Raw genomic sequence first — 21,102 nt, 5'->3', positions numbered from 1 at the left:
CCCCCTCTCGGCGGCAGTGACCGCAGCGACCTCCGGGCTATGCGACTCGTCGGAGAGAAAGGCGAATCGGAATCCCCCGCAGAAGGGGAGCGCCGCCTCGGGGAGCACCCGCGGCAGCAGCGAGCAGCGCGCTACCCAATGCCGCTCGGCGTCGCCGGAGGGGCACCACACATGGCAGGGGAAGGGGGAAGCACCCGCGCCGTCGGCTCCGCCCCGGCGACGACGCGCGCTCGTCGCCCTCCTCCTCGCTGGCCTCGCCGCCTCCACCGCATCCCCAACGCCAGGCCGCCGCAGCCGCTCGACGCGGCCCACCTCATGGACGCTGGTGAGTCCCTCGGAACATCTCTCTCGTCGCCGTCGATCTCAGTAAGCTCGCATGTTTCTTGAAGAAACGGCTGGATTTGGCTTGCCTAGAAACGTCCCCGTCGTGCTCGTCGATTCTTCCGTGCGACAACCCCGATGCCTCCTACTGGTTGAACACAGTGCATAAGCTCGCTCGCTCGCTCGATTTGACTTGTCCTGCGTGCTCGGGGAGTTCACCCGGTCCAACCTCCCGCCGGCTTTTCACTGGAAACTTCGGCAGAAATTTTCCGTACGAAATTTGGTAGAAATGACGGCTGCATTGCTTGATATTTCCTCCTACCCGTTTTGACTTGCGTGAGCCCGTGGAATGAATAAAGCCTGGTCTCGCAGCAAGCAATTTATTGGGTAAAACGTCGCCTCTTATTCTACTAGTTAGCACATCCATGTCCATGGCGTACCACTGAGACGAGCAACAGAGGCTTTTCCTTCTGTAAAGCTCGTGCAGTTGATAGATATGGATGTGGTAGTGGCGTTGTGTGATTCAATGGGTTCAGGTTCATGTTCCAAGAACCTGCAGCCTGTGCGCTTCTAACCCAAACTCATCTCTTATTTCTGCATCCAGGATCATGCAGGCCTTCTCTTATCCACAGTTTTCTGTTCCCTTTTTCATATCTGCAGTACAAGTTGATTTTCTGATGCTTTTATTCTAATCTGGCTACGTGGTGGTGCTATTCCTTAGGTGGCTTCTGGTGTTGGTAATGCTAATCATACGGCTTAGGTTGCTGCTCTGCCCATGTGCCGGAATCTATTTTCGCCGTACTCATCTGTGCCATCACGATTATTCTATGGAAGCAACAATTTTTAGAGCTGTTCACATCTGACTATTGCAAGTTTGCAACCCCAAAAGAATTAATCCTTTTTCAGTTGCTTGCTCCACTAAGGCGCATTTTATTCTCCATTTTCCGTCTATATTATACGTCTCATGGGGTCAAACACTTATTTAGTGCTGGGTGATTTCCCTCCGTACTGTTGTGATTTAGATTAATTTCTTGGATAGTCTTGTGTAAGCTCCCGTGACCTTGTCCTTTTCATGTTGTCGGCAAGGCCTAATTCTGCCGCCAACATGTCCTGGTTGCACCATGGAACCAGATTCTTTTCAAGTCTGACCTTCATAAGGAGATCACATTGTTATTAGTCTGGAATAGAGATGCTAGCTCATTGGTCATGATATTTACAGGGAAATTACTTTAGCTGGCTGCTGGTGTTGGTATACGATAAGGCTTTATTTCCTGCTCTGCTCTGCTGGCCATGAGCATTGAAACTATTCCTGCTGTAGTCATGTGTCCCATGAGGATTATTCTGTAGAGTGACAATTATTATAGCTTTTCATTCGTATCTGACTATGCAAATTCAAGCGGATTAGTTCTTGGCAGCTGCTTGCTTCAGGAAGGTGCAGTTCTCCCATTTTTTCTGTAGAGTTTGTGGTCTTGTTTTTCCCTGCATGAGGTCAAATTTGTTTGAGTGCCCAACTTCCCCCAGTAGTTCATACTAGTTAGATTTACCAATTTTATTCGACATTCCCGCAAAAACTCTGGTGTCCTTATCACTTTGGTGTTGTCTGCAGGGACTAGTTCCACTGATAAGAACTCTCGGTTCCACCATGGTCCATGGAGCCAGATCCTTTTAAAATTGATTAAGTTTGACATTCAGAAAGGGACAGCATTTTTGTCTGGAAGCGGGTGTATGTTCCTGGCCACGATGGTCGCAGGGAAAAGAGCATAGGTGTGTAGCTATTATCTCTCTGTTATTTTACTCGCTTCCTTGTTAATTTCTCTGGTGATTCCATGAGCATTTAGTAGGCTCTCTCTTAAACAAGGTACTACGCTTGAGAATATTTCTGCAAACTTCGTGTGGTTGTGTAGCTTTTCTGTTGCAACCTATTGAGTTCCCTTGTTTGATGGCAAGATTTTGCTATTTGTCAGTACCCGATTGATGCAGTTCAAAACTCTATACTTATTTTCTTCCTCTATTAGTCTTTTACATCGGACTCATTTGTTATTGAACAGGTTTTATGATGAGTCATTCTTGATTATTCTTGCATCCATTCTATTTTGACAGGTTTCGACAATTGGGTTTCCATTCCTTTAAATTCTGTGTGTAACTTTAGTATCTCTGAACTTCTTTTTTTCAAATGTCTTTAGATGCTCAAAATCTTTTCTTTTGAGCTGTGGACTCAAATCCCTTGCTTCCAATGAAAGAGGAATGCTTCACCTTTCACTTCATCTTAGCTATCCATTTTAAACGAATGAGTGCAAGCGAATCTTGATCCATTGCAGCTCAGGTGACAGTTTAGGGAGGACATTGAACCTCACGAGAAATAGTCTACGAATTTGGGCAGCTACTGTACTCTTACTACACAGAAGTGCAAACTACCATGACAAGAGCATCTTGGTGCGCAGGTGCTATTGCAGCAGATCACATGTTGCATGGCAGCAAAGACAAAGAGTTGGTAACTCTATGCTGTAACTTTAATGGGTGACTGTTGCTCTGTTAGTGCCAAGGATGTCGTGATCTCGGTCATCTACATTTGCTGCGCTGTCACCGCATAATGTGAAGGTGTTAGGATGATGAAAGGGAGGGTTGCTGAGGTGGCTGACATATGTACAGATGATAATGTCATACATTCACAGAGTTGGATGTGAAAGAGGAAAAATGGGATCTTGAGCGAAACATCAGATTGTCTTTTGTTTGATGAGACAGGAACACATTGCCTATATTGCTCTGGACCATTCTTACTCAAGTTGTAGCAAACTTTGGTATCCGACCAAACACCCCTCATATCTTGGCCCTTTGTTCGTTATGGATATCTTAGATAAATGGAAAGGCATAACCTGCCTATTTTATCTAGAGATAGTTGCTAAGCTTACTAGATAATAAAATGCCGCACTTGCCTAAATGAACCCTGTGGATTTTATTATGGATACATTTATATCTGTATCTACTACTATTAGTAAGTTGCACATGCTTTGCATGTGAGGAGAAATTTGTTCTCCCCCTCAAAATGAGAAGAGGGGAGAATTTGTTTCATAGGAGTAATTTATATGGGACAAATACTCACTTTTTCTTCTCAATGCTTGGTTGGATTAAATCACAAGGTATGGATTGTGACACGCAGATCATTTTAATTAAGCATTTATATATACGAACTCCCTTCAATTTCACCGTTGCTTTTTTTTTTTACTTTTTACCACTCTCACAGTTAACCCGTATTAACGTGGTCTTTCTAGACATTTCCACCGTCTTTCTCTCTTGCTCTCCCAGCCATTTTTTTTCTCGTCATTTCTAGTCTTCTCTCTTCACAAAATTTCTCTTCCTTGCTATATTACACAAGTAAGCCTCGTCGGCTCACTACCACCTTGTTCCTCGATGCTGGGTCTTGTCACCTATTTTCCTTGTGCCACGAACTCGTTTCCTGTCTGGCTCCGGCGTGCAAGCCACCCCACCACAGCAGAGTGGAGGTGCACACAAGAAGGCACCGGAGTGCAGCTGGATGCCCAGCGTGAGATTTCACTAGGCAGCAAGGAATCGACTGAGCCATCAAGGAGCGAAGAGGCGCGAGCAGCTTCCCTATACTCTAATTTTAGGACTCAGGAAATGACATATATCTTTTAGGACTTGAAATCTCACCTGCAAGTAGATAGCGTTCATCTCCCCAATAAACGCCTGGAAAATCTTGCTATTGAAATTCTTGCCACAAAAGATCTGTTTCCATATGTGGTGTACAAATTGCGTTTTCCACGAAAAAGGTTAAAAAGATCAGTTATTGGTGCTGCACCAGATGTAGCATCCGCGAGGAGAGGATGAACTCTCCACTAGAGCCACACTTGGCGTTGCAAACGTGAGCCCATGAATTTGACTACTTTAGCCCTCCTTTCCCTTTCCCCTACCTCTATCCCACCCTCCCAGTCCCTAGCATATCTTCTTTGTTCTTCTTCACTCCTCTGTCCTCCATTGCTCACCATCTTGCCTCCGTCTTGTACCGAATCAGCACAAATGCCCGATTGCTTCCTATCTGTTTAATTTGCTTCTTGTGGCTGCAGACACCACTTTTTGGCCTTGGCGTGCAGACTTTGGATCTAATCCCGATTAGCTTATCACATCCTCGCTAATTGGTAACTTGGTGTGAACTCATTAATTTCCAAGCAATCATGTGCTGTGGAGTATTCTTCTTATTCAGTTCAGCAGAAATTTACTGAATAATTCTCCAATCTAGCACGTCTCATACTTGTGTGTCTACCTTGAACTTAACAGTGCTTCATCCGGATCTAGTTATTTGGATTGATATTTTCTAGGTGACTTTGAAAGTTGACACGGAGCTCATTTCCTCCCATTCCGAACGTTGATTATGATGGTCATTTGCTTCAAGTTATGTTGCTATATTGTTGTGTGTGATGGTAGTAATACAAACTATTCCATTCATTTATTCCATTTCTGTTACTTGAACTTTATTGGTTTCGCTGTGCTGCTTGCTCAAAGTTTGTTTGCCGATCTAATGCTTTTCTATCAATCTTCTGTTAGACTCGTGCATTATCATCAGAAGAGAATAACAATCTTCCGCTTTACTGTGGTTTAGCTCTTGGGAATTGCTTAAGTTCTTCTGTGACAATTTTTCTTGACCTTTTCTTCTCCAGTAGTTTGCGGAAGCTATTCCGTTGTAAATTTGCTTCTTCACGTTAACATATATCATATATGGCTTAATTATTTCTGAACTTGCTTTCTGATTGATTTGTTTTACTAGGTTAATCATTTGGTAATCCCTCTTAGGTACATCTGCCCGGCAACTTTTGCATTGTTTTTATAATGCGCCTGGTTAACAAATTTGGCGATACATGAATTAGTGTTATTTCTCTTGGCTTATCCTTTTTTTTCTGTGTAATTGACTACCTAGAATTTTCCCTCATACATGCTCTATGTATTGTTTTTGCTTCAGATGTTTATAGAATTCAAGATTCTACCAACATTGTCGTTCGTCATTCTTCTGTACATGCATTCTGAAATTGTGATCTTTTAGGTAACATTGGGCATGGAGTTCTTCACAGAATATGGGGAGGCAAGCCAGTATCAGATCGAAGAGATCATTGGCCAGGGAAGCTTCGGAGTAGTTGCTGCTGCAGTAGATACCCAAACTGGGGAGTGGGTTGCGATCAAGAAGATACATGATATGTTTGAGCATGCCCCAGATGGCACCCGCATTCTTCGGGAAATCAAGCTTCTTCGGCTTCTCCGCCACCCAAACATAGTTGAGATCAAACACATCCTGCTTCCCCCTGCCCGAAGGGAGTTTAGAGATATTTATGTTGTTTTTGAGCTCATGGAGTCAGACCTACAAAAAGTGATCCAAGTAAATGAGAACCTCACCGCAGGGCATCACCAGTATTTCTTGTATCAGCTTCTTCATGCCCTCAAGTACATCCATGCAGGTTAGTTCAGAAACTGTCGGCGTATCATTCACCTTGTCATCAACAATCACGTCTTATCAAGTGTGAATCGTTTGTACAGTCTGATTTTGAACTCTCATGAAACCCTGTCTTACTTTTCTGCGTATGATTATCTTGTTGCAGCTAATGTATTTCATCGTGACTTAAAACCGAGCAACATACTTGCCAATTCTAATTGCAAACTAAAGATCTGTGACTTTGGGCTTGCACGCGCATCGCGTGATGATGCTCCCTTGGCTATATTTTGGACTGTAAGGCGTTTTTTGGTGTATTAAATAATTATTTTCTATTTCTCTCCTCAAGTTACTTACCTAGTGCACTTTGCCATTTGAAGGACTATGTGGCTACAAGGTGGTACCGTGCTCCTGAATTATGTGGCTCATTTTTCTCCAAAGTCAGTGTCTGTTTGTTTGAGGCTAAGTTTGCCTATGGTTGACACGGGTTGAGATCCTCTGCAGTACCGTATGGTGCTGTAGTGTGGATGACATGTGGGGCCAGGTCCCACATGGCAGTGACTGTACAGCACCGTACAGTACTGCAGAGGATCCTAACCCGGTTGACACACATCACACACCTAAGGTTGGGCAATTTGATTGACGTAGGTAGGTCTTTGGTTCAAGCCACACCTTCGGCAGGATTCTTTTTCCACCAATAAGGTCCCACATGCCATACACTTACAAAGTGTGACAAGATTCCCTTAGGCTCCAATTTGAACTAACCTTAGGCAAGTTTGGCAAAACAATTGTGCAAAGTGTGACATTGTTAGTCCTAGAACCAAACAACCCCTTAGTCCTCAATTCCGAGCTCACTATTGTCAATAGTACAGAAAGGAAGCCTCTTGCAGTACTAAATCTGTACGCCGGTGTTGCTTGTTATTGCAGACTTGTTTCCAATGCGTGAATCGTTCTAATGTTTTAAATGTGTATATGATGTTTTTTTCTTTCCGAACTGGCACATAAGTGCTGATCATTGTAGTAGAAGAAAAATTCCAAGGCGGATGTCTTACACTGCCAAGAAAAACAAAAAAGAAAACAAAAGAACTGTACATGTCCTAGGCTATGGGCTATGGCTCAAGGCAAAGGCTCAGGAGGGTGTCCTTGTTGAGGCAAGGCCCTCAGCACCTTGGCACCAGGCATCATCCAGAGATGGGCTTCGGTGAGAATGGCGTCCGCCAACTCCGGTGCGTCTAGTGAGGCATCATCAAATACAAAGCGTTGTGCAGCCTCCATAGCTGCCACATGGTGAGGATGATGATTGAGCACGCTCCATTGGATCTTTGACCACCGGCCCTCTCCACAGCAACTTCAAACCAGGTGGGAAAATTATCACCAGGCTGTGGGCAGAGATGCTGGAGCGAGAAGTAGCTTAGGACCGAGTGCCAGATCTGATGTGCGAAGGCGCACCCTGTTAACAGATGCGAGTTTGTCCCGTCGTCCTGGTCGCACAACGGGCATTGATTAGGGCTGGGTAGGCCTCGCCTTTGGAGACGGTCAACATCAGTTGGCTGCTGCTAGCCATGCAAAGACTTTGCATTTCAGAGGAGCCCAGCTACCCCAGATCGGTGCTGAGAGTGGTTTTTAGACACTGCTGGCGAAAAGAGCCGTGTAAGCAGATAGAGGGTTGTATGGGTGGGAGGCGGAGAGAGTCCAGACGTACTGGTCGTCGGTGTCGGCGGAGAGGGTAGGGCTGTCGACAATCTCCACAAGGTAGAGTAACTCCATAATGCCTTTCACAATGAGGGCGCTTGAGATATCATGGATCCAGTGTCCGTCAGTGCATGCTTTGCTCACCGTGCAGCGATTGATGACACGCATGCTGACTGCAGCAGGTACCATGGGGGGCAGATCGGCCACTGACATCCCGTTATTCACCTGTCTGACCAAAATAGGGCATGGCGGCCGTCGCTCAACATGACCTTGCTCGCTGCATGAAGGAGACTGTCGACATGCCTTCCATCTTAATAGGGAGCGAGCCTGTCGGAGTAATGGGCCACGGGTAGGCTAACCCGAGTCCCAGGATCTTTCAAGACATCAGGGCAAGCCGCGCCCCTCAGGCCGAGTCTCAGGAGCGACTCCAAAGTGTGCCGAGTCCTAGGGACGACTCCAAGACAAGCCGAGTCCCAGACGGCGACTCCGAGATATGCCGACTCCAAGCTGGCGACCTCCAGAGAGGCCGACTATGGAGAGTCGGCCCATGACTCCTCCCTCATCTCGAAGTACGATGTAGGGTACGGTCACGGCGTGGCCGTTCCTGCTTACGAAGGACCGGCATGGCTACAGTGAGCCGTATCGCTGGAAGATCTCCGGCAAGGCGCGACACTGTTGCCATGCCTGCCCTGACCTCAGCCACAGTGCGCAGCGCACTGTGCCCACGACGCCGGCCTATACGGCCCGAAGACGGCGGGGCCGCCTGTCAGTGGGTGGACCGAAGGCGGCCTGAGCATCCCGAAGACGGACCTGTGGGAGTCGGCCTCCCTGGGGGCGGCCGACTCCTTCCCAGGGCCCCACGAGCCATTAACCAGATAGGATGGGGAATGGCGAGGGTGATCGCCCGATAGACGGCGGCACTGTTGCCACGACCCAATGACCAAGCCTGCATCATCAGGAGTGCCGCTACAGTATCAAGCCTGTCCGCGGGGCCCGCCAGTCGGCGGGCCCCAGAAGCCGGCGGGAAGGACGGCGGTCTGAGAGACAGACGGCTGGGACCCGCGCCCAGCCAGATTACCATTGTACCCCCAGAGGGGTAGGCCTATATAAACCCCCCGGGGCACCCATGCAAAGGGTTCGGACCTTGATAGAGATAGACCAGATAGCATAGGGAGGAGAGAGCTAGCCCTGCCCTCTCCTGCCTCCCGATACAGCTCCAGGAGCCCCATTGTAGTCACTTTGCCTTAGTGATCATGCGGAGACCCCGCAAAGCAGCAGTAGGGGTGTTATCTCCTAGGAGAGCCCTGAAGCTGGGTAAGTTCCGCCGGCGTGCATGTCTTCGCCTCATCCCGCTTCCAGGCACCGGCGACGTTCTACTCGCTCCCACCATGATAAGCCATCCCTTGGCATATGTCGTATCCAACCCCCGACATTTGACGCCCACCGTGGGGCGAGGTGCACCGTCGTTCGGAGATCTGCTCTGGACGGGAACCCTGTTCCTCCCCGGCGAGCACAGCCAGCCCGGCACGCCGGATGGCGTCTGTGCCGACGCGCTGCACGGCGCTGAGATCGCCTGTGTGGCCAGCTGCCTCACCGATCTTATCGGCGAGGTTCACCTCTCCGACGAGCCTGCGTCCGACGCAGGCACGAGTGGCCCCGAGAGCCTCCTCGCGGGCCCCCTCGACCAACTCCACGTCGCCGGCGAGCCTGCCGCGGACCTGGAGTCCATAGGATCCACCGACCCGATGCTGGTCGACTCCGACACCGCGTCGCTCGACGCATTCCCCTCCAACGTGGTGATCTATGGCGAGCTGCTCCCTTGTGAGGGGAGTGGCGGAAGCGCCGTCACGGAGGTGCTCGTTATTAGCCATGGCGAGCACTCCGGCGAAGGAGCTCATGACCCGCTCGATGCGGCTCTGCGAGACCTGACAGCGCCCATTCTGGAGGATGTTGACGCTGAGACACTGGAGACACGCCGCCTTCAGATTATCAAAGGCGCCAAGAAGCTGGCAAGCATGAGGCGCTTGTCAGAAGCCTACCAGCGCGAAATGGATCGCGCCGTGGGCGTCTCGCCGGCTCCGGCAGGGCCTAGCCGCCTAGGCGCGGTCCGACAGCGCGGCGGGGCTGTCGCCGACTTGTTCGGGGCCAGTCACCCCGTATACGCCACCCCTGCGGAGAACATTCGCGCCGCCCAGGCGGCGACTGACGAGCTGAAGAACTTCGAGGGCGAAGAGCGTCGCGTGATGATGGAGCGAGTCTAGCAGCTCCTCGACGCGGTTGCAGCGCAGAACGCGGCCGGCGGCCGTGCGGATGCGTTGCAGCAGCTGAATGACGACTTGCCTCCCCGCCGAGATCAAGGCGCGACATCTCGGACGCCGACTGGTGGAGTCCGCGGAAGAAAAGACAAGGAGCCGGCTGTAAGCCACAGTCGGACTCACATCACCATCGAGCGCGACCAAGACGGCCGCCCCAGGGCGGTGGAACGGCGGGACGACTACCTGCCTCCCCCTCCTCGCAGAGAAAGGCGAGTCTCCCCGCCGCCCGTGGAACATCCGACTCTCGGCGACCGCCTTGGCCGCCGAGAGGGAGTCGGAGAGAACGACGCCCGCCACCGGATCGACCGACTCCACCGATCCCTGGCGCTGGAAGAAGACGAGTTGGGTCCCCCCTGCTTTGGACCCCGCATCCGAGATGAGCCCTTCCCCAAAGGGTTCACGCTCCCCCGCGACACGCCCAAATATACCGGCACCGTGAAGCCGGAAGATTGGCTGATCGACTACTCCATGGCCGTCAACATAGCGAACCGCAACAAGCGCGTTGCCGTGAGATACGTCCCGCTCATGCTCCAGGGCTCGGCCCGGACGTGGTTAAACAGCCTGAAGCCTCGCAGCATCAACAATTGGGTCGACTTCACCGAGGCTTTCATCCGCAACTTCACGAGCACATACAAGCGACCTCCCAAGCCACACCAACTCTCCCTGTGTGTGCAAGGCCCTGACGAGTCTACTCGCGACTACCTCACGCGCTGGGGCGAACTCCGGAACTCCTGCGAGGGCGTGCACGAGGTGCAGGCCATCGAGTACTTTACTGCCGGGTGCAGAGAAGGCACCCTCCTCAAGCACAAGCTCCTCTGCGACGAGCCGGAGACCCTCGACGAGCTGCTGATCACAGCGGACAAGTACGCCACGGCCGACTCCTCTATGAAGGCGGAGATCCGGGTCAGCACGACTGGCAAAGTCGCCCCTCAGGCTCCAAGAACTCTGGCTGGAGACACCAGTCGGCGGCAACAGCAGAATGACCAGAAGCGCAAAGCCCCGCAGCCGACTTCCAGCAGTCGGCAAGTGGCAACAGCAGAGGACCAGCAGTTGGAGGGGCCGCCTCCGGCGAAGCGACAGAAGGGCGGCAAGTCCAACTGGCTGCCGGCTTTCTCCTACGAGCAGACTCTAGATGGTCCCTGCAAGTTCCACAGCGGCGCGAAGCCGTCAAACCACACCACCAGGAAATGCCACTGGCTGACCAGAATCGCCAAGGGAGACGGCCTCCTCCCTCCTCCGCCTGCTAGGCCGCCGCCTCCTCAGCAGCCGGCGGCCAGGCCAGTCGGCGCGATACAAGACGAGTTCCCGGATGAGCACGGAGCTTATGTAGTGTTCACCAGTATAGCAGATGACCGGCGCAGCAGGCGCCAACAGCAGCAAGAAGTAAATGCGGTCGCTTCAAGCACGCCAGAGTTCATGCATTGGTCCGAAAGGCCTATCGGTTGGAGCAGGGCTGATCACCCAGAGGTGATGCCGAGTCCAGGCTCCTACGCCTTGGTCTTAGGCGCCACACTCGCCACAGATAAGCGGGCCGCTCGCTTCTCGCGAGTACTGATAGACGGAGGCAGCAGTATCAACATCCTGTACAAGGATACCATGGAGAAATTAGGAATCAAGCAAAGACAGCTTCAGAGCAGCCGGACTGTGTTCCACGGAATCGTCCCTGGCCTTTCCTGCTCACCAATCGGCAAGATCCTGATAGATGTCCTATTCGAAGACAAGGATCATTTCCGCCGAGAGCCAATTTGGTTTGAGGTGGTGGACCTTGAAAGCCCATACCATGCATTGCTCGGCCGACCTGCCTTGGCCAAGTTCATGGCGGTCCCCCACTACGCCTACCTCAAAATGAAGATGCCGAGTTCCAAGGGAATTCTGACCGTGGCCGGCGACTACAGGAAGTCGTCCGCCTGCGCGGCCTAGAGCAGCCGGCTGGCCGAGTCCTTGGTGATCACGGCTGAGAGACGGCTTCTTGATCGGGTCGTGGCGATGGCCGGCAAGCAGCCTGAGTTATCGCCCGACCCCAAGGAGTCGGAAGCAGATGGATCATTCAAGCCAGCCAAAGAAACAAAGAAGATACCGTTGGACCCGGAGCACCTGGAGAGGTACGCTGTCATGGGCACAGGCCTTGACAGCAAATAGGAAGGCGAGCTCGTCGATTTCCTCCTTGAGAATCGGGACATCTTTGCATGGTCCCCCAAAGACATGCCGGGTGTATCGACGGAATTCGCCGAGCACAAGCTACATGTCCGGCCAGATGTGAAGCCCGTCAGACAGCCCTTGCGCCGCCTGTCAGAAGAAAAAAGAAGAGTTGTTGGAGAAGAGATAGCCCGGCTTCTTGCGGCCGGCTTCATCATGGAGGTGTTTTTTCCAGAGTGGTTGGCAAATCCGGTTTTGGTACTAAAGAAAAACAAGCAGTGGCGGATGTGCATCGACTACACAAGCCTCAACAAAGCCTGCCCAAAGGATCCGTTTGCCCTGCCAAGAATCGACCAGGTGATAGACTCCACAGCCGGATGCGAGCTGCTGAGTTTCTTAGATGCATATTCAGGATATCACCAAATCAAGGTGAACCCGGCAGACAGACTGAAGACCGCCTTCATCACGCCGTTTGGAGCCTTCTGCTACCTGACCATGACGTTCGGCTTGAGAAACGCCAGCGCCACCTTTTAGCGTTGCATGCAGAAGTGCCTCCTAAAGCAACTCGGAAGAAATGCCCACGTCTATGTGGATGATGTGGTGGTGAAGACGGAGAAGCGTGGGACGCTGCTAGAAGACCTCAAGGAGACCTTTGAGAACCTGCGCCGTTTCCAGATCAAGCTCAACCCTGAGAAGTGCGTTTTTGGAGTACCAGCCGGCCAGCTCCTTGGCTTCCTGGTCTCCGAACGCGGCATAGAGTGCAACCCCGTGAAGATCAAGGCCATCGAGAGGATGGAGGTACCCAGCCGACTGTTAGATGTGCAGACGTTCACCGACTGTTTGGCGTCCATCAGCCGATTCATCAGTCGGCTGGGCAAGAAGGCTCTCCCCTTGTATCAGCTCATGAAGAAGACGACCTTCTTGAGTGGACTCCCAAGGCGGACGAGGCTTTTCTCCAACTAAAGAAAATGTTGACTACTCCCCCTGTGCTGGCGGCTCCGACTCCCAAAGAGCCCATGCTCCTATACATTGCCGCCACCAGCCGGGTAGTCAGCACAGTCATCGTAGTCGAACGCAAAGAGGAAGGCAAGGCGCTCCCTATCCAGAGACCGGTATATTACCTGAGCGAGGTACTGTCGACCTCCAAGCAGAACTATCCCCATTACCAGAAGATGTGCTACGGTGTGCATTTTGCCGCCAAGAAGCTGAAGCCTTATTTTCAAGAGCATCCAATCACCGTGGTTTGCACGGCTCCGCTGGCCGATATCATTGGAAGCCGAGACGCCTCCGGCCGGGTAGCCAAATGGGCCATCGAACTGGCTCCTTACACCATTTACTACGAGCCCCGCACCACCATCAAGTCGCAAGCACTGGCCGACTTCCTCGTCGACTGGGCCGAGACCCAGTATCTGCCGCCAGCGCCCGACTCCACCCATTGGCGGATGCACTTCGACGGCTCCAAGATGCGCACCGGCCTGGGAGCCGGCGTCGTCCTCACTTCCCCCAAGGGCGACAAGCTCAGATATGCGCTGCAGATCCACTTCGCCGCCTCCAACAACGTGGCCGAGTACGAGGCGCTCATCCACAGGCTCCGGCTTGCCAAAGAGCTCGGCATTCGCCGGATCCTGTGTTATGGCGACTCTGACTTGGTGGTCCAGCAATCATACGGCGATTGGGACGCCAAGGACGCAAATATGGCGAGCTACCGTTTCCTCGTCCAACAACTCAGCGGATACTTCGAGGGGTGCGAGTTCCTCCATGTGCCAAGGAACGACAACGACCAAGCAGACGCCTTGGCACGAATCGGCTCCACCCGCCAGGCAATACCATCTGGTGTCGCCCTTCGGCGCCTCCTCAAGCCTTCTATCAAGCCGTCACCAGAATCAGATTCAATCTTTGTGCCGGCTCCGCCTGAGGAAGACGGATCTGACTTCAAGAAACACACAGTCGAAGTCGGCCCGGGGACTTCAGAACCCGGCCCGGAGGCTGCAGGGGCAAGATCGAAGACCCCAGAGCTCGGCCCGGGGACTGCTCCAGTCGGCCCCGGGACTTTGTCAAATCAACAAGCGGCTGCGGACTCCAACCCGCCGCCTCCCAGCCCGGCCGCCCTTGTCCACGTCGCACTAGTGGCAGTTGAAGAAATAGCAGCACCTTCATGGGCCCAGCCCATCCTCAGGTTCTTAGTAAACAGAGAGCTGCCAACTGATGAAACCTTGGCTCGGCAAGTGCAACGCCGAGCAGCAGCCTACACCATAGTCAACAGAGAGCTGGTCAGGCGCAGCGTTACCGGCGTCTTCCAACGCTGCGTCGAGGCAGAACAAGGCCAAGCAATCCTCAGAGACATCCATGAGGGCGAGTGCGGTCACCACGCGGCCTTCAGGGCACTCGTCGCCAAAGCCTTCCGGCACGGTTTCTTCTGGCCAACCGCCCTGGAAGAGGCCAAGGAGTTAGTCCAAAAGTGCAAAGGGTGCCAGATTTTTCGTTCCAGGCCACTTCAGCCAGCTTTCGCACTCAAGACTATCCCCATCGCCTGGCCCTTTGCAGTCTGGGGCCTGGACATGGTGGGACCATTCAAGACGGCACGAGGTGGCTTGACTCACCTACTTGTCGCAGTGGACAAGTTCACCAAGTGGGTGGAGGTGAAACCCATCAAGAAGTTGAATGGTCCGACTGCAGTGACCTTCATCGCTGACATCACAACTCGGTACGGCATCCCACACAGCATCATCACCGACAATGGCACGAATTTTGCCAAAGGCGCCTTGGCCCGTTTCTGCGCGACGCAGGGCATCCGACTGGACTTAGCGTCCGTTGCCCATCCGCAGTCAAACGGCCAGGTGGAGCGAGCGAACGGCCTCATCTTATCCGGCATCAAGCCTCGACTCGTCGTACCACTGGAGCGATCTGCCGGCTGTTGGCTTGAGGAGCTGCCAGCCGTCCTCTGGAGTCTGCGCACGACTCCAAACAAGTCAACCGGCTTCACACCTTTCTTCCTCGTCTATGGTGCCGAAGCCGTCATCCCAACGGACATAGAGTTCGACTCCCCGCGAGTCACCATGTATACCGAGGAAGAAGCAGAAGAAGCACGTCAAGACGGCGTCGACCTGCTGGAAGAGGGCTGGCTGTTGGCACTCAGTCGGTCCAGCATCTACCAGCAGAGTCTGCGTCGATACTACAACAGGAAGGTCAGGCCAAGATCTTTCCAAGAAGGCGACCTTGTGCTCCGGCTGATCCAGCGAACAGCCGGCCAGCACAAGCTGTCGGCACCTTGTGGAGGCCCCTTTATCATCAGCAAGGTGCTAGGGAACGACGCCTACTATCTTATCGACGCTCAGAAGCCCCGAGCGCGCAAGAAGGACGACTCCGGCAAAGAGACAGAGCGCCCATGGAGTGCAAATCTTCTTCGAAGATTTTACAGTTGATGCAGTATGTATCGCACTACCCCTTTGTATTAAAGTACTAAGACTTTGGGCCCCCCGAGACGAGCTCGGGGACTGCCCTTTTTGTTATCTGTATGATAAGAATTATGCCTTTGAGTGCATTACTTTCATTACAAGCCGCTTGGCACCAGGCCAGACTAGTCGGCCCGGGGACTCGCCGCCTTGCGCTATGAAGAGCTTCCTGCAGTCAGACAAGTAGTGCGCGGTGCTCAATCCGCCTCCTGCCAAAGCCGCAGCTCGCAGAGCGACTGTGAGGCGGGCAGGAGTGAGGAAGAACGGGCACCCACACGAAAAATGGCTAAGGACCTAAAGCACGAACATAGCGTAAGACGGCCTCCAGCATTCCTAAAGCAGAAAGCCGACTCACGAGTAGCCGGCTCGCCATCTTTATTAGCCTCTATCAAGGACGGCCGACTCTTGGGTAGTCGGCCTGTCGCTTTCTATCCGACTTGCTAAAGAAACTCTAAACGGCCAAGTACTTGCCTTCCCGAAGTAGCCAAGCACTTGACCCAGCGATAGTCCGCAGAGCGGCTGTCCGACTGGCAAGGCAGCAACTAAAGGAAGGTGGCAAAGGGAAAAGCCTAAAGAGCAGTAAGCAAAGAAAGACGGAAATCGGATAAATATTTACATAGGCCCTTGGCCGAATCTTCGAATAGAAGTTCAAGATACACCCAGTGGGTGGAATTGTTCGAAACTAACAAAGCTTTCAAAAGATTACTAAGACAGACAAGCAGAGGCGGAAAAGGCAGCCTAGGAGGCGGCATCTGGGATCGGAGGATCGGAGGAGACGGCGGTGTCAGGCGCCGGGGCAGTCGGCTGGGCGGTCTCGGTTTGATCGCCTCCGGCAGCAGTCGCCTTCTCTCGACGCGGCTCGTTGCTGGAGGCGCGGTCGAGCTGAGGCTGGCCGCCTGCTCCGTCCTCTGGCACCTCCGCCTCGCCTCCGTCCTCCGCCTCGTCCTCCTCCTCGGCGATGGAGTCGATCACCTCCGCCGAGTCCTCGCCATACTCCGGGTTCATCCCGAACCACTCTGGCGGCACTTCCTCGCCGCCTTCAGCCCGCTCTGGCACGAAGACACTGGTGTCCGTGTACTCGGCGATGGCCGCTGCACGCTCGATAAGGGCACCCTCCACGGCCTCCAGCTCGGCCTGGGCTTCTGACCGGAACGCGGCCAGACGGTCCAGGTCCAGTCCCGGATACCACGCCTTGACGAACTCCAAGGCCCGACGCGCTCCGGCCCGGGCCGAGGAACCCTTCCAAGCCTCAAGACGGCCAGCGGCGACTTCCAGCCAATCGGCGGTCCGGCTGGCGGTGCGCAAAGCCGGCATGTTTGGCCACAGGGCGGCAACCGCCTGGGCGCCGGCACGCTGAAGCCGACACATCAGCCGGTGAGCCGGACGAAGACGGGCTTCAATGTTCAGAAGCTGCTCGTCGATGGTTCGGGGGGCATTAGCGGCGATCTCCTCACCGTTCGCCCTTCGCGCCTCACGAGCAGCCTCGATGGCCAGAGGGGCCGCCTGCGAGTGACCAGGGAAGAAGTCTGCCAAGACAAAAAAGAAGCAAGTCGAAAAATCAGAAGTCGGCCTGACACATAGTTGGAAGCCCGAAGAAACGAAAGAAACTTACCATCAACGATATCCTCGATCTCGTGGAAGCCGGAGGTCAGCATCGCCTCCCTGTCAGTCCAGGAGGAGCGCCCGCTCTCGAACTCGGCCAGGAGAGCGGTCTCCCTCTTCTCGGCCTCGTCCTGCGCCTTCTTGAGCAGCTCCTTCTGCTCGGCCAGCTGCGCCACCAGCAGGTCGCGCTCCGTGGCAAGCTTGCCACACTCGTCCTCCTTGACACGCCGGGCGGTATTGGCCTCGCCTAGCTGCTCCTGAAGAGCGGCGTTGGCGCCTGAAGAAGGAAAAAGAGACGAATAAGTCACCAGCAAAGAAGATCGCCGGGGAGATCCGGCCCGACTGCTCAGCAGTCGGCCCGAATCTCGGGGACTACAGCCCGCGGGTGCGCCAGCGCGCCCCCGCGAAAAAAAAGAAAAAGAGCTTACTCCGGCTTTCCGTCAAGTCGGCGGTCCGCTTGTTCAAATCCTCAACATTGCGGTTGAAGGCAGCGGCGCGGAGGTTGTGATACTCCTCAATAAATCATTAGAGACAAAGCTAGTATTTGGAACTCGCCAGAGGGAGTTCCGAACCGCCTGCTCAGCAGCCGGCCCGGAACTCGGGGACTACACCCAGTGGGTGCGCTGGCGCGCCCCCACAGAGAAAAACAAGAATCAAAAAGAAGAGGGAAACGTACTCTGACGGACGTCCGCGCTGCCAGATGCGCTTTGGTGCAGGCCTGGAGGGCGTCGCCTTCTGCTCGAAGCTTCGCTTGAAGATCCAGAAGTGCCTGGTTCAACTGGCCTGTGCCGCCTCCACGCACCCACCCAGCGGGTGCGGCACTCGTCGCCTCGGCATCTGGAATGGCCGAGCTGGCGGCTCCGACCTCCAGAGGCCGCGCGCCGAGGTCGCCTTCTCAAGACGGCGGCGCACTGGCGAGGCGACCTGAAGCAGCAGCCTCGCTTCGTCCTCGGTCGGCGGCACTAGCATGTCCGTCATGGAGGCGTCGCTGCTCTGCCTTTCCATGATAGGATTTTCGGCGCCGGCTTCTCCGGTCTACTCCATGAATTCCGGAGGCGGTGGTGCGGAGGACAGTGGGGGGACGAGCATCGCCGATCGACGACGCGCGGTCTCTTCGGCTCGCCGTCTCGCCACGAGGGCGGCTTCGGCATCCTTCAGCCTCTTCTGGGCGTTGGCGGCCGCCTTCTCAGCCTCCGCCTTCTCCAGACGGTCGGCCTCCTCCTCGTCGCGCTTCTCCCGCGCATTTTGCTCCGTCGCCTCCCGGAGGTCGGCGGCGGGGTCGGCCCGCCGAGTATTGGCGGACGTCTCTGCCGACCCCATGACAGAGGGGACGGCGACCCTCTCAAGGGAAAGAGGGGCCCTGAAGAAGAACGGAGGGAGGATAAAAGAAGACTCGGACAAGATTCAACGAAGGAAAATAAAGGAGCATAAAGACTTACGCAGAGACTAGCGGCGGCCTTCTCACTTCCCTACGGAAGCGGTTGGCCTTCGTGGCCGCCTCCTCCTGTTTGGTCCCGGCGGCCGCCCCCTTGAGCTTCTTCAATTTGCCGCCGGGCGCACTCGGCCCGGCGTGACGCCTCTTCGCGCCGCCTTGGCCAGCCTGGCCGGCGGAGGCGCCGGCGCCCGACGAGCCGGCCCTCGGCTGGTGGCGCGGGGCGACTTCCCCGTCAGCGTCGTCTTCAGGCCAGTCAGCGAAGGTGGCCGAGGGCCTGAAGCCGCCTTCTGCTCCTTCTCCCCCGCCTTCGGCGTCGGCTTCCATCGCCGCCGCCCCCAAATCGGGGTCATCGACGTCGCTGTCGGCGCGGTCGGGAACATACTCGCGGGGCTGTCTCGCGGCGCCGGCTGCAGGCTGCATGAGGGGGTTCTGGCTCAGAAGACACCGACAAGAGTCAGAAGCCGGAGTCGGCTGCGAAGAAGACAAAACAATAGGGGACGCAACTTACCACTGGTGGGGGGTTGTCGCGCGAGTACGGCTCCTTGCCGAACTGCCAGTCCTCCTCGAACTCGCAGTGCGCGATATTATTCACCAAGTTCGCCACCTCCTTGCGGGGCATCTCCTTGGTGCTCATCCGACTTGGGTCTCGGAGGCCGCTCATCTGACAGATCAGATGAGGCCGGCCTTGGAGCGGGAGAACTTGGCGCGCCACGAAGGCGGCCAGCAAGTCGGCCCCGACGAGACCCTCCGACTGCGTCAAGACCCGGAGTCGCTGTACGGCGGCGGCTCCGGCGGGAGTCAGCGTCTTGACTCGGTGAGACCAGCTGGGGAGCCTCCCAGTCCGCTCTGGGGAGGTTGAAACTGTTGAAACCCCACAATGCAGCGACCGCAGGGCTTCACTAGCTTCGGGGACTACTGTCGGAGTAATGGGCCACGAGTAGGCTAACCCGAGTCCAAGGATCTTTCAAGACATCGGGGCAAGCCGCGCCCCTCAGGCCGAGTCTCAGGAGCGACTCCAAAGTGTGCCGAGTCCCAAGGACGACTCCAAGACAAGCCGAGTCCCAGACGGCGACTCCGAGATATGCCGACTCCAAGCTGGCGACCTCCAGAGAGGCCGACTATGGAGAGTCGGCCCATGACTCCTCCCTCATCTCGAAGTACGATGTAGGGTACGGTCACGGCGTGGCCGTTCCTGCTTACGAAGGACCGGCATGGCTACAGTGAGCCGTATCGCTGGAAGATCTTCGGCAAGGCGCGGCACTGTTGCCATGCCTGCCCTGACCTCAGCCACAGTGCGCAGCGCACTGTGCCCACGACGCCGGCCTGTACGGCCCGAAGACGGCGGGGCCGCCTGTCAGTGGGTGGACCGAAGGCGGCCTGAGCATCCCGAAGACGGACCTGTGGGAGTCGGCCTCCCTGGGGTCGGCCGACTCCTCCCCAGGGCCCCACGAGCCATTAACCAGATAGGATGGGGAATGTCGACGGTGATCGCCCGATAGACGGCGGCACTGTTGCCACGACCCAATGACCAAGCCTGCGTCATCAGGAGTGCCACTATAGTATCAAGCCTGTCCGCGGGGCCCGCCAGTCGGCGGGCCCCAGAAGCCGGCGGGAAGGACGGCGGTCTGAGAGACAGACGGCTGGGACCCGCGCCCAGCCAGATTACCATTGTACCCCCAGGGGGTAGGCCTATATAAACCCCCCGATGCACCCATGCAAAGGGTTCGGACCTTGATAGAGATAGACCAGATAGCATAGGGAGGAGAGAGCTAGCCCTGCCCTCTCCTGCCTCCCGATACAGCTCCAGGAGCCCCATTGTAGTCACTTTGCCTTAGTGATCATGCGGAGACCCCGCAAAGCAGCAGTAGGGGTGTTATCTCCTAGGAGAGCCCTGAAGCTGGGTAAGTTCCGCCGGCGTGCATGTCTTCGCCTCATCCCGCTTCCAGGCACCGGCGACGTTCTACTCGCTCCCACCATGATAAGCCATCCCTTGGCATATGTCGTATCCAACCCCCGACAGAGCCCATGGCTTGGATGGGTCAATGCTTGGAGCCAAGGCCACCTAGTCCTCAGAGCCCAGCCCATCTTCCTCGTATCTGCAATGCCCAGACCGCCGAGCTTGACCAGGCGGCACACGATTTCGCCAAGCCACTGAGCAGTTGCCACCTTTCGCCTCACAATGAACTCGCCAAAAGAAATTTCATGTTTTCTTGTTGAATCGCTCGGGCACCCACTTCTGCAACCCCCCAGCCGTCATAGTGTGTGTATGATGTTATGTTACCATATTATTAAAACAAGTTAACAGCCACCACATATCGCTCTTAAGGGGGTTAGAAATTCCCACATTAATCGGAGAGGAAAGCGACATCTCAACGCCATTTATTTTGGTGGTCTCAAATTATAACGGTGCAGATTAATCTGGTAAATATTAAAGCTATTACAGTTGTATAAGGATTACAAGTACATTTGTACTAACAAGTGTTAAGAGTTATGCAGCAAATACAGCTGTGCTTTCAAATGTGAACATGCGCTTTAGTATCTAACCACTCAGGAAATATCTTTGAAAAAACACCTTTAGAAAGTATCCAAATGCAGCCGATTATGGCGAAAACTGAAGTAGTAAAGTGCTAAGCAGTACAGTGCCACCAATTTTCCTTTCTAAACATGCAAATTTTGCTGAACTTATCTTCTTGCAGTGGACACTTGTAGAATTAT

At 54.5% G+C, this 21,102-nt stretch overlaps 1 protein-coding gene across 2 annotated transcripts; it reads left to right on the top strand.

The window, feature by feature from the left end:
* Positions 1-7,952, top strand: LOC119324299 (mitogen-activated protein kinase 12-like). 2 transcript variants are annotated; one of them, XM_037598077.1, is made up of 5 exons: positions 1-325; positions 1,928-2,085; positions 5,375-5,783; positions 5,925-6,052; positions 6,136-7,952. In XM_037598077.1, exons 3-5 carry the CDS (start codon positions 5,387-5,389, stop codon positions 6,235-6,237), a joined length of 627 nt encoding a protein of 208 aa, XP_037453974.1. In that variant the 5' UTR covers positions 1-325; positions 1,928-2,085; positions 5,375-5,386; the 3' UTR covers positions 6,238-7,952. The 2 variants fall into 2 exon arrangements, with proteins under 2 accessions (XP_037453974.1, XP_037453976.1); XM_037598079.1 differs by lacking the exon at positions 1-325 and adding an exon at positions 829-1,119.
* Positions 7,953-21,102: the final 13,150 nt, after the last annotated feature.

This window comes from Triticum dicoccoides, chromosome 6B (genome assembly GCF_002162155.2).
Source record: "Triticum dicoccoides isolate Atlit2015 ecotype Zavitan chromosome 6B, WEW_v2.0, whole genome shotgun sequence".
NCBI classification, from domain to species: Eukaryota; Viridiplantae; Streptophyta; class Magnoliopsida; order Poales; family Poaceae; genus Triticum; species Triticum dicoccoides.
Note: the sequence above shows the minus strand (reverse complement) of the source record. Positions and strands in the feature narration are given on the sequence as shown.

Coding starts and splice junctions, on each gene's coding strand:
- LOC119324299 (XM_037598077.1), top strand. CDS start 5,387: ATGGAGTTCTTCACAGAATATGGGGAGGCAAGCCAGTATCAGATCGAA. Junction 5,784..5,924: donor CCTCAAGTACATCCATGCAG/GTTAGTTCAGAA, acceptor ATCTTGTTGCAG/CTAATGTATTTCATCGTGAC. Junction 6,053..6,135: donor CCTTGGCTATATTTTGGACT/GTAAGGCGTTTT, acceptor TGCCATTTGAAG/GACTATGTGGCTACAAGGTG.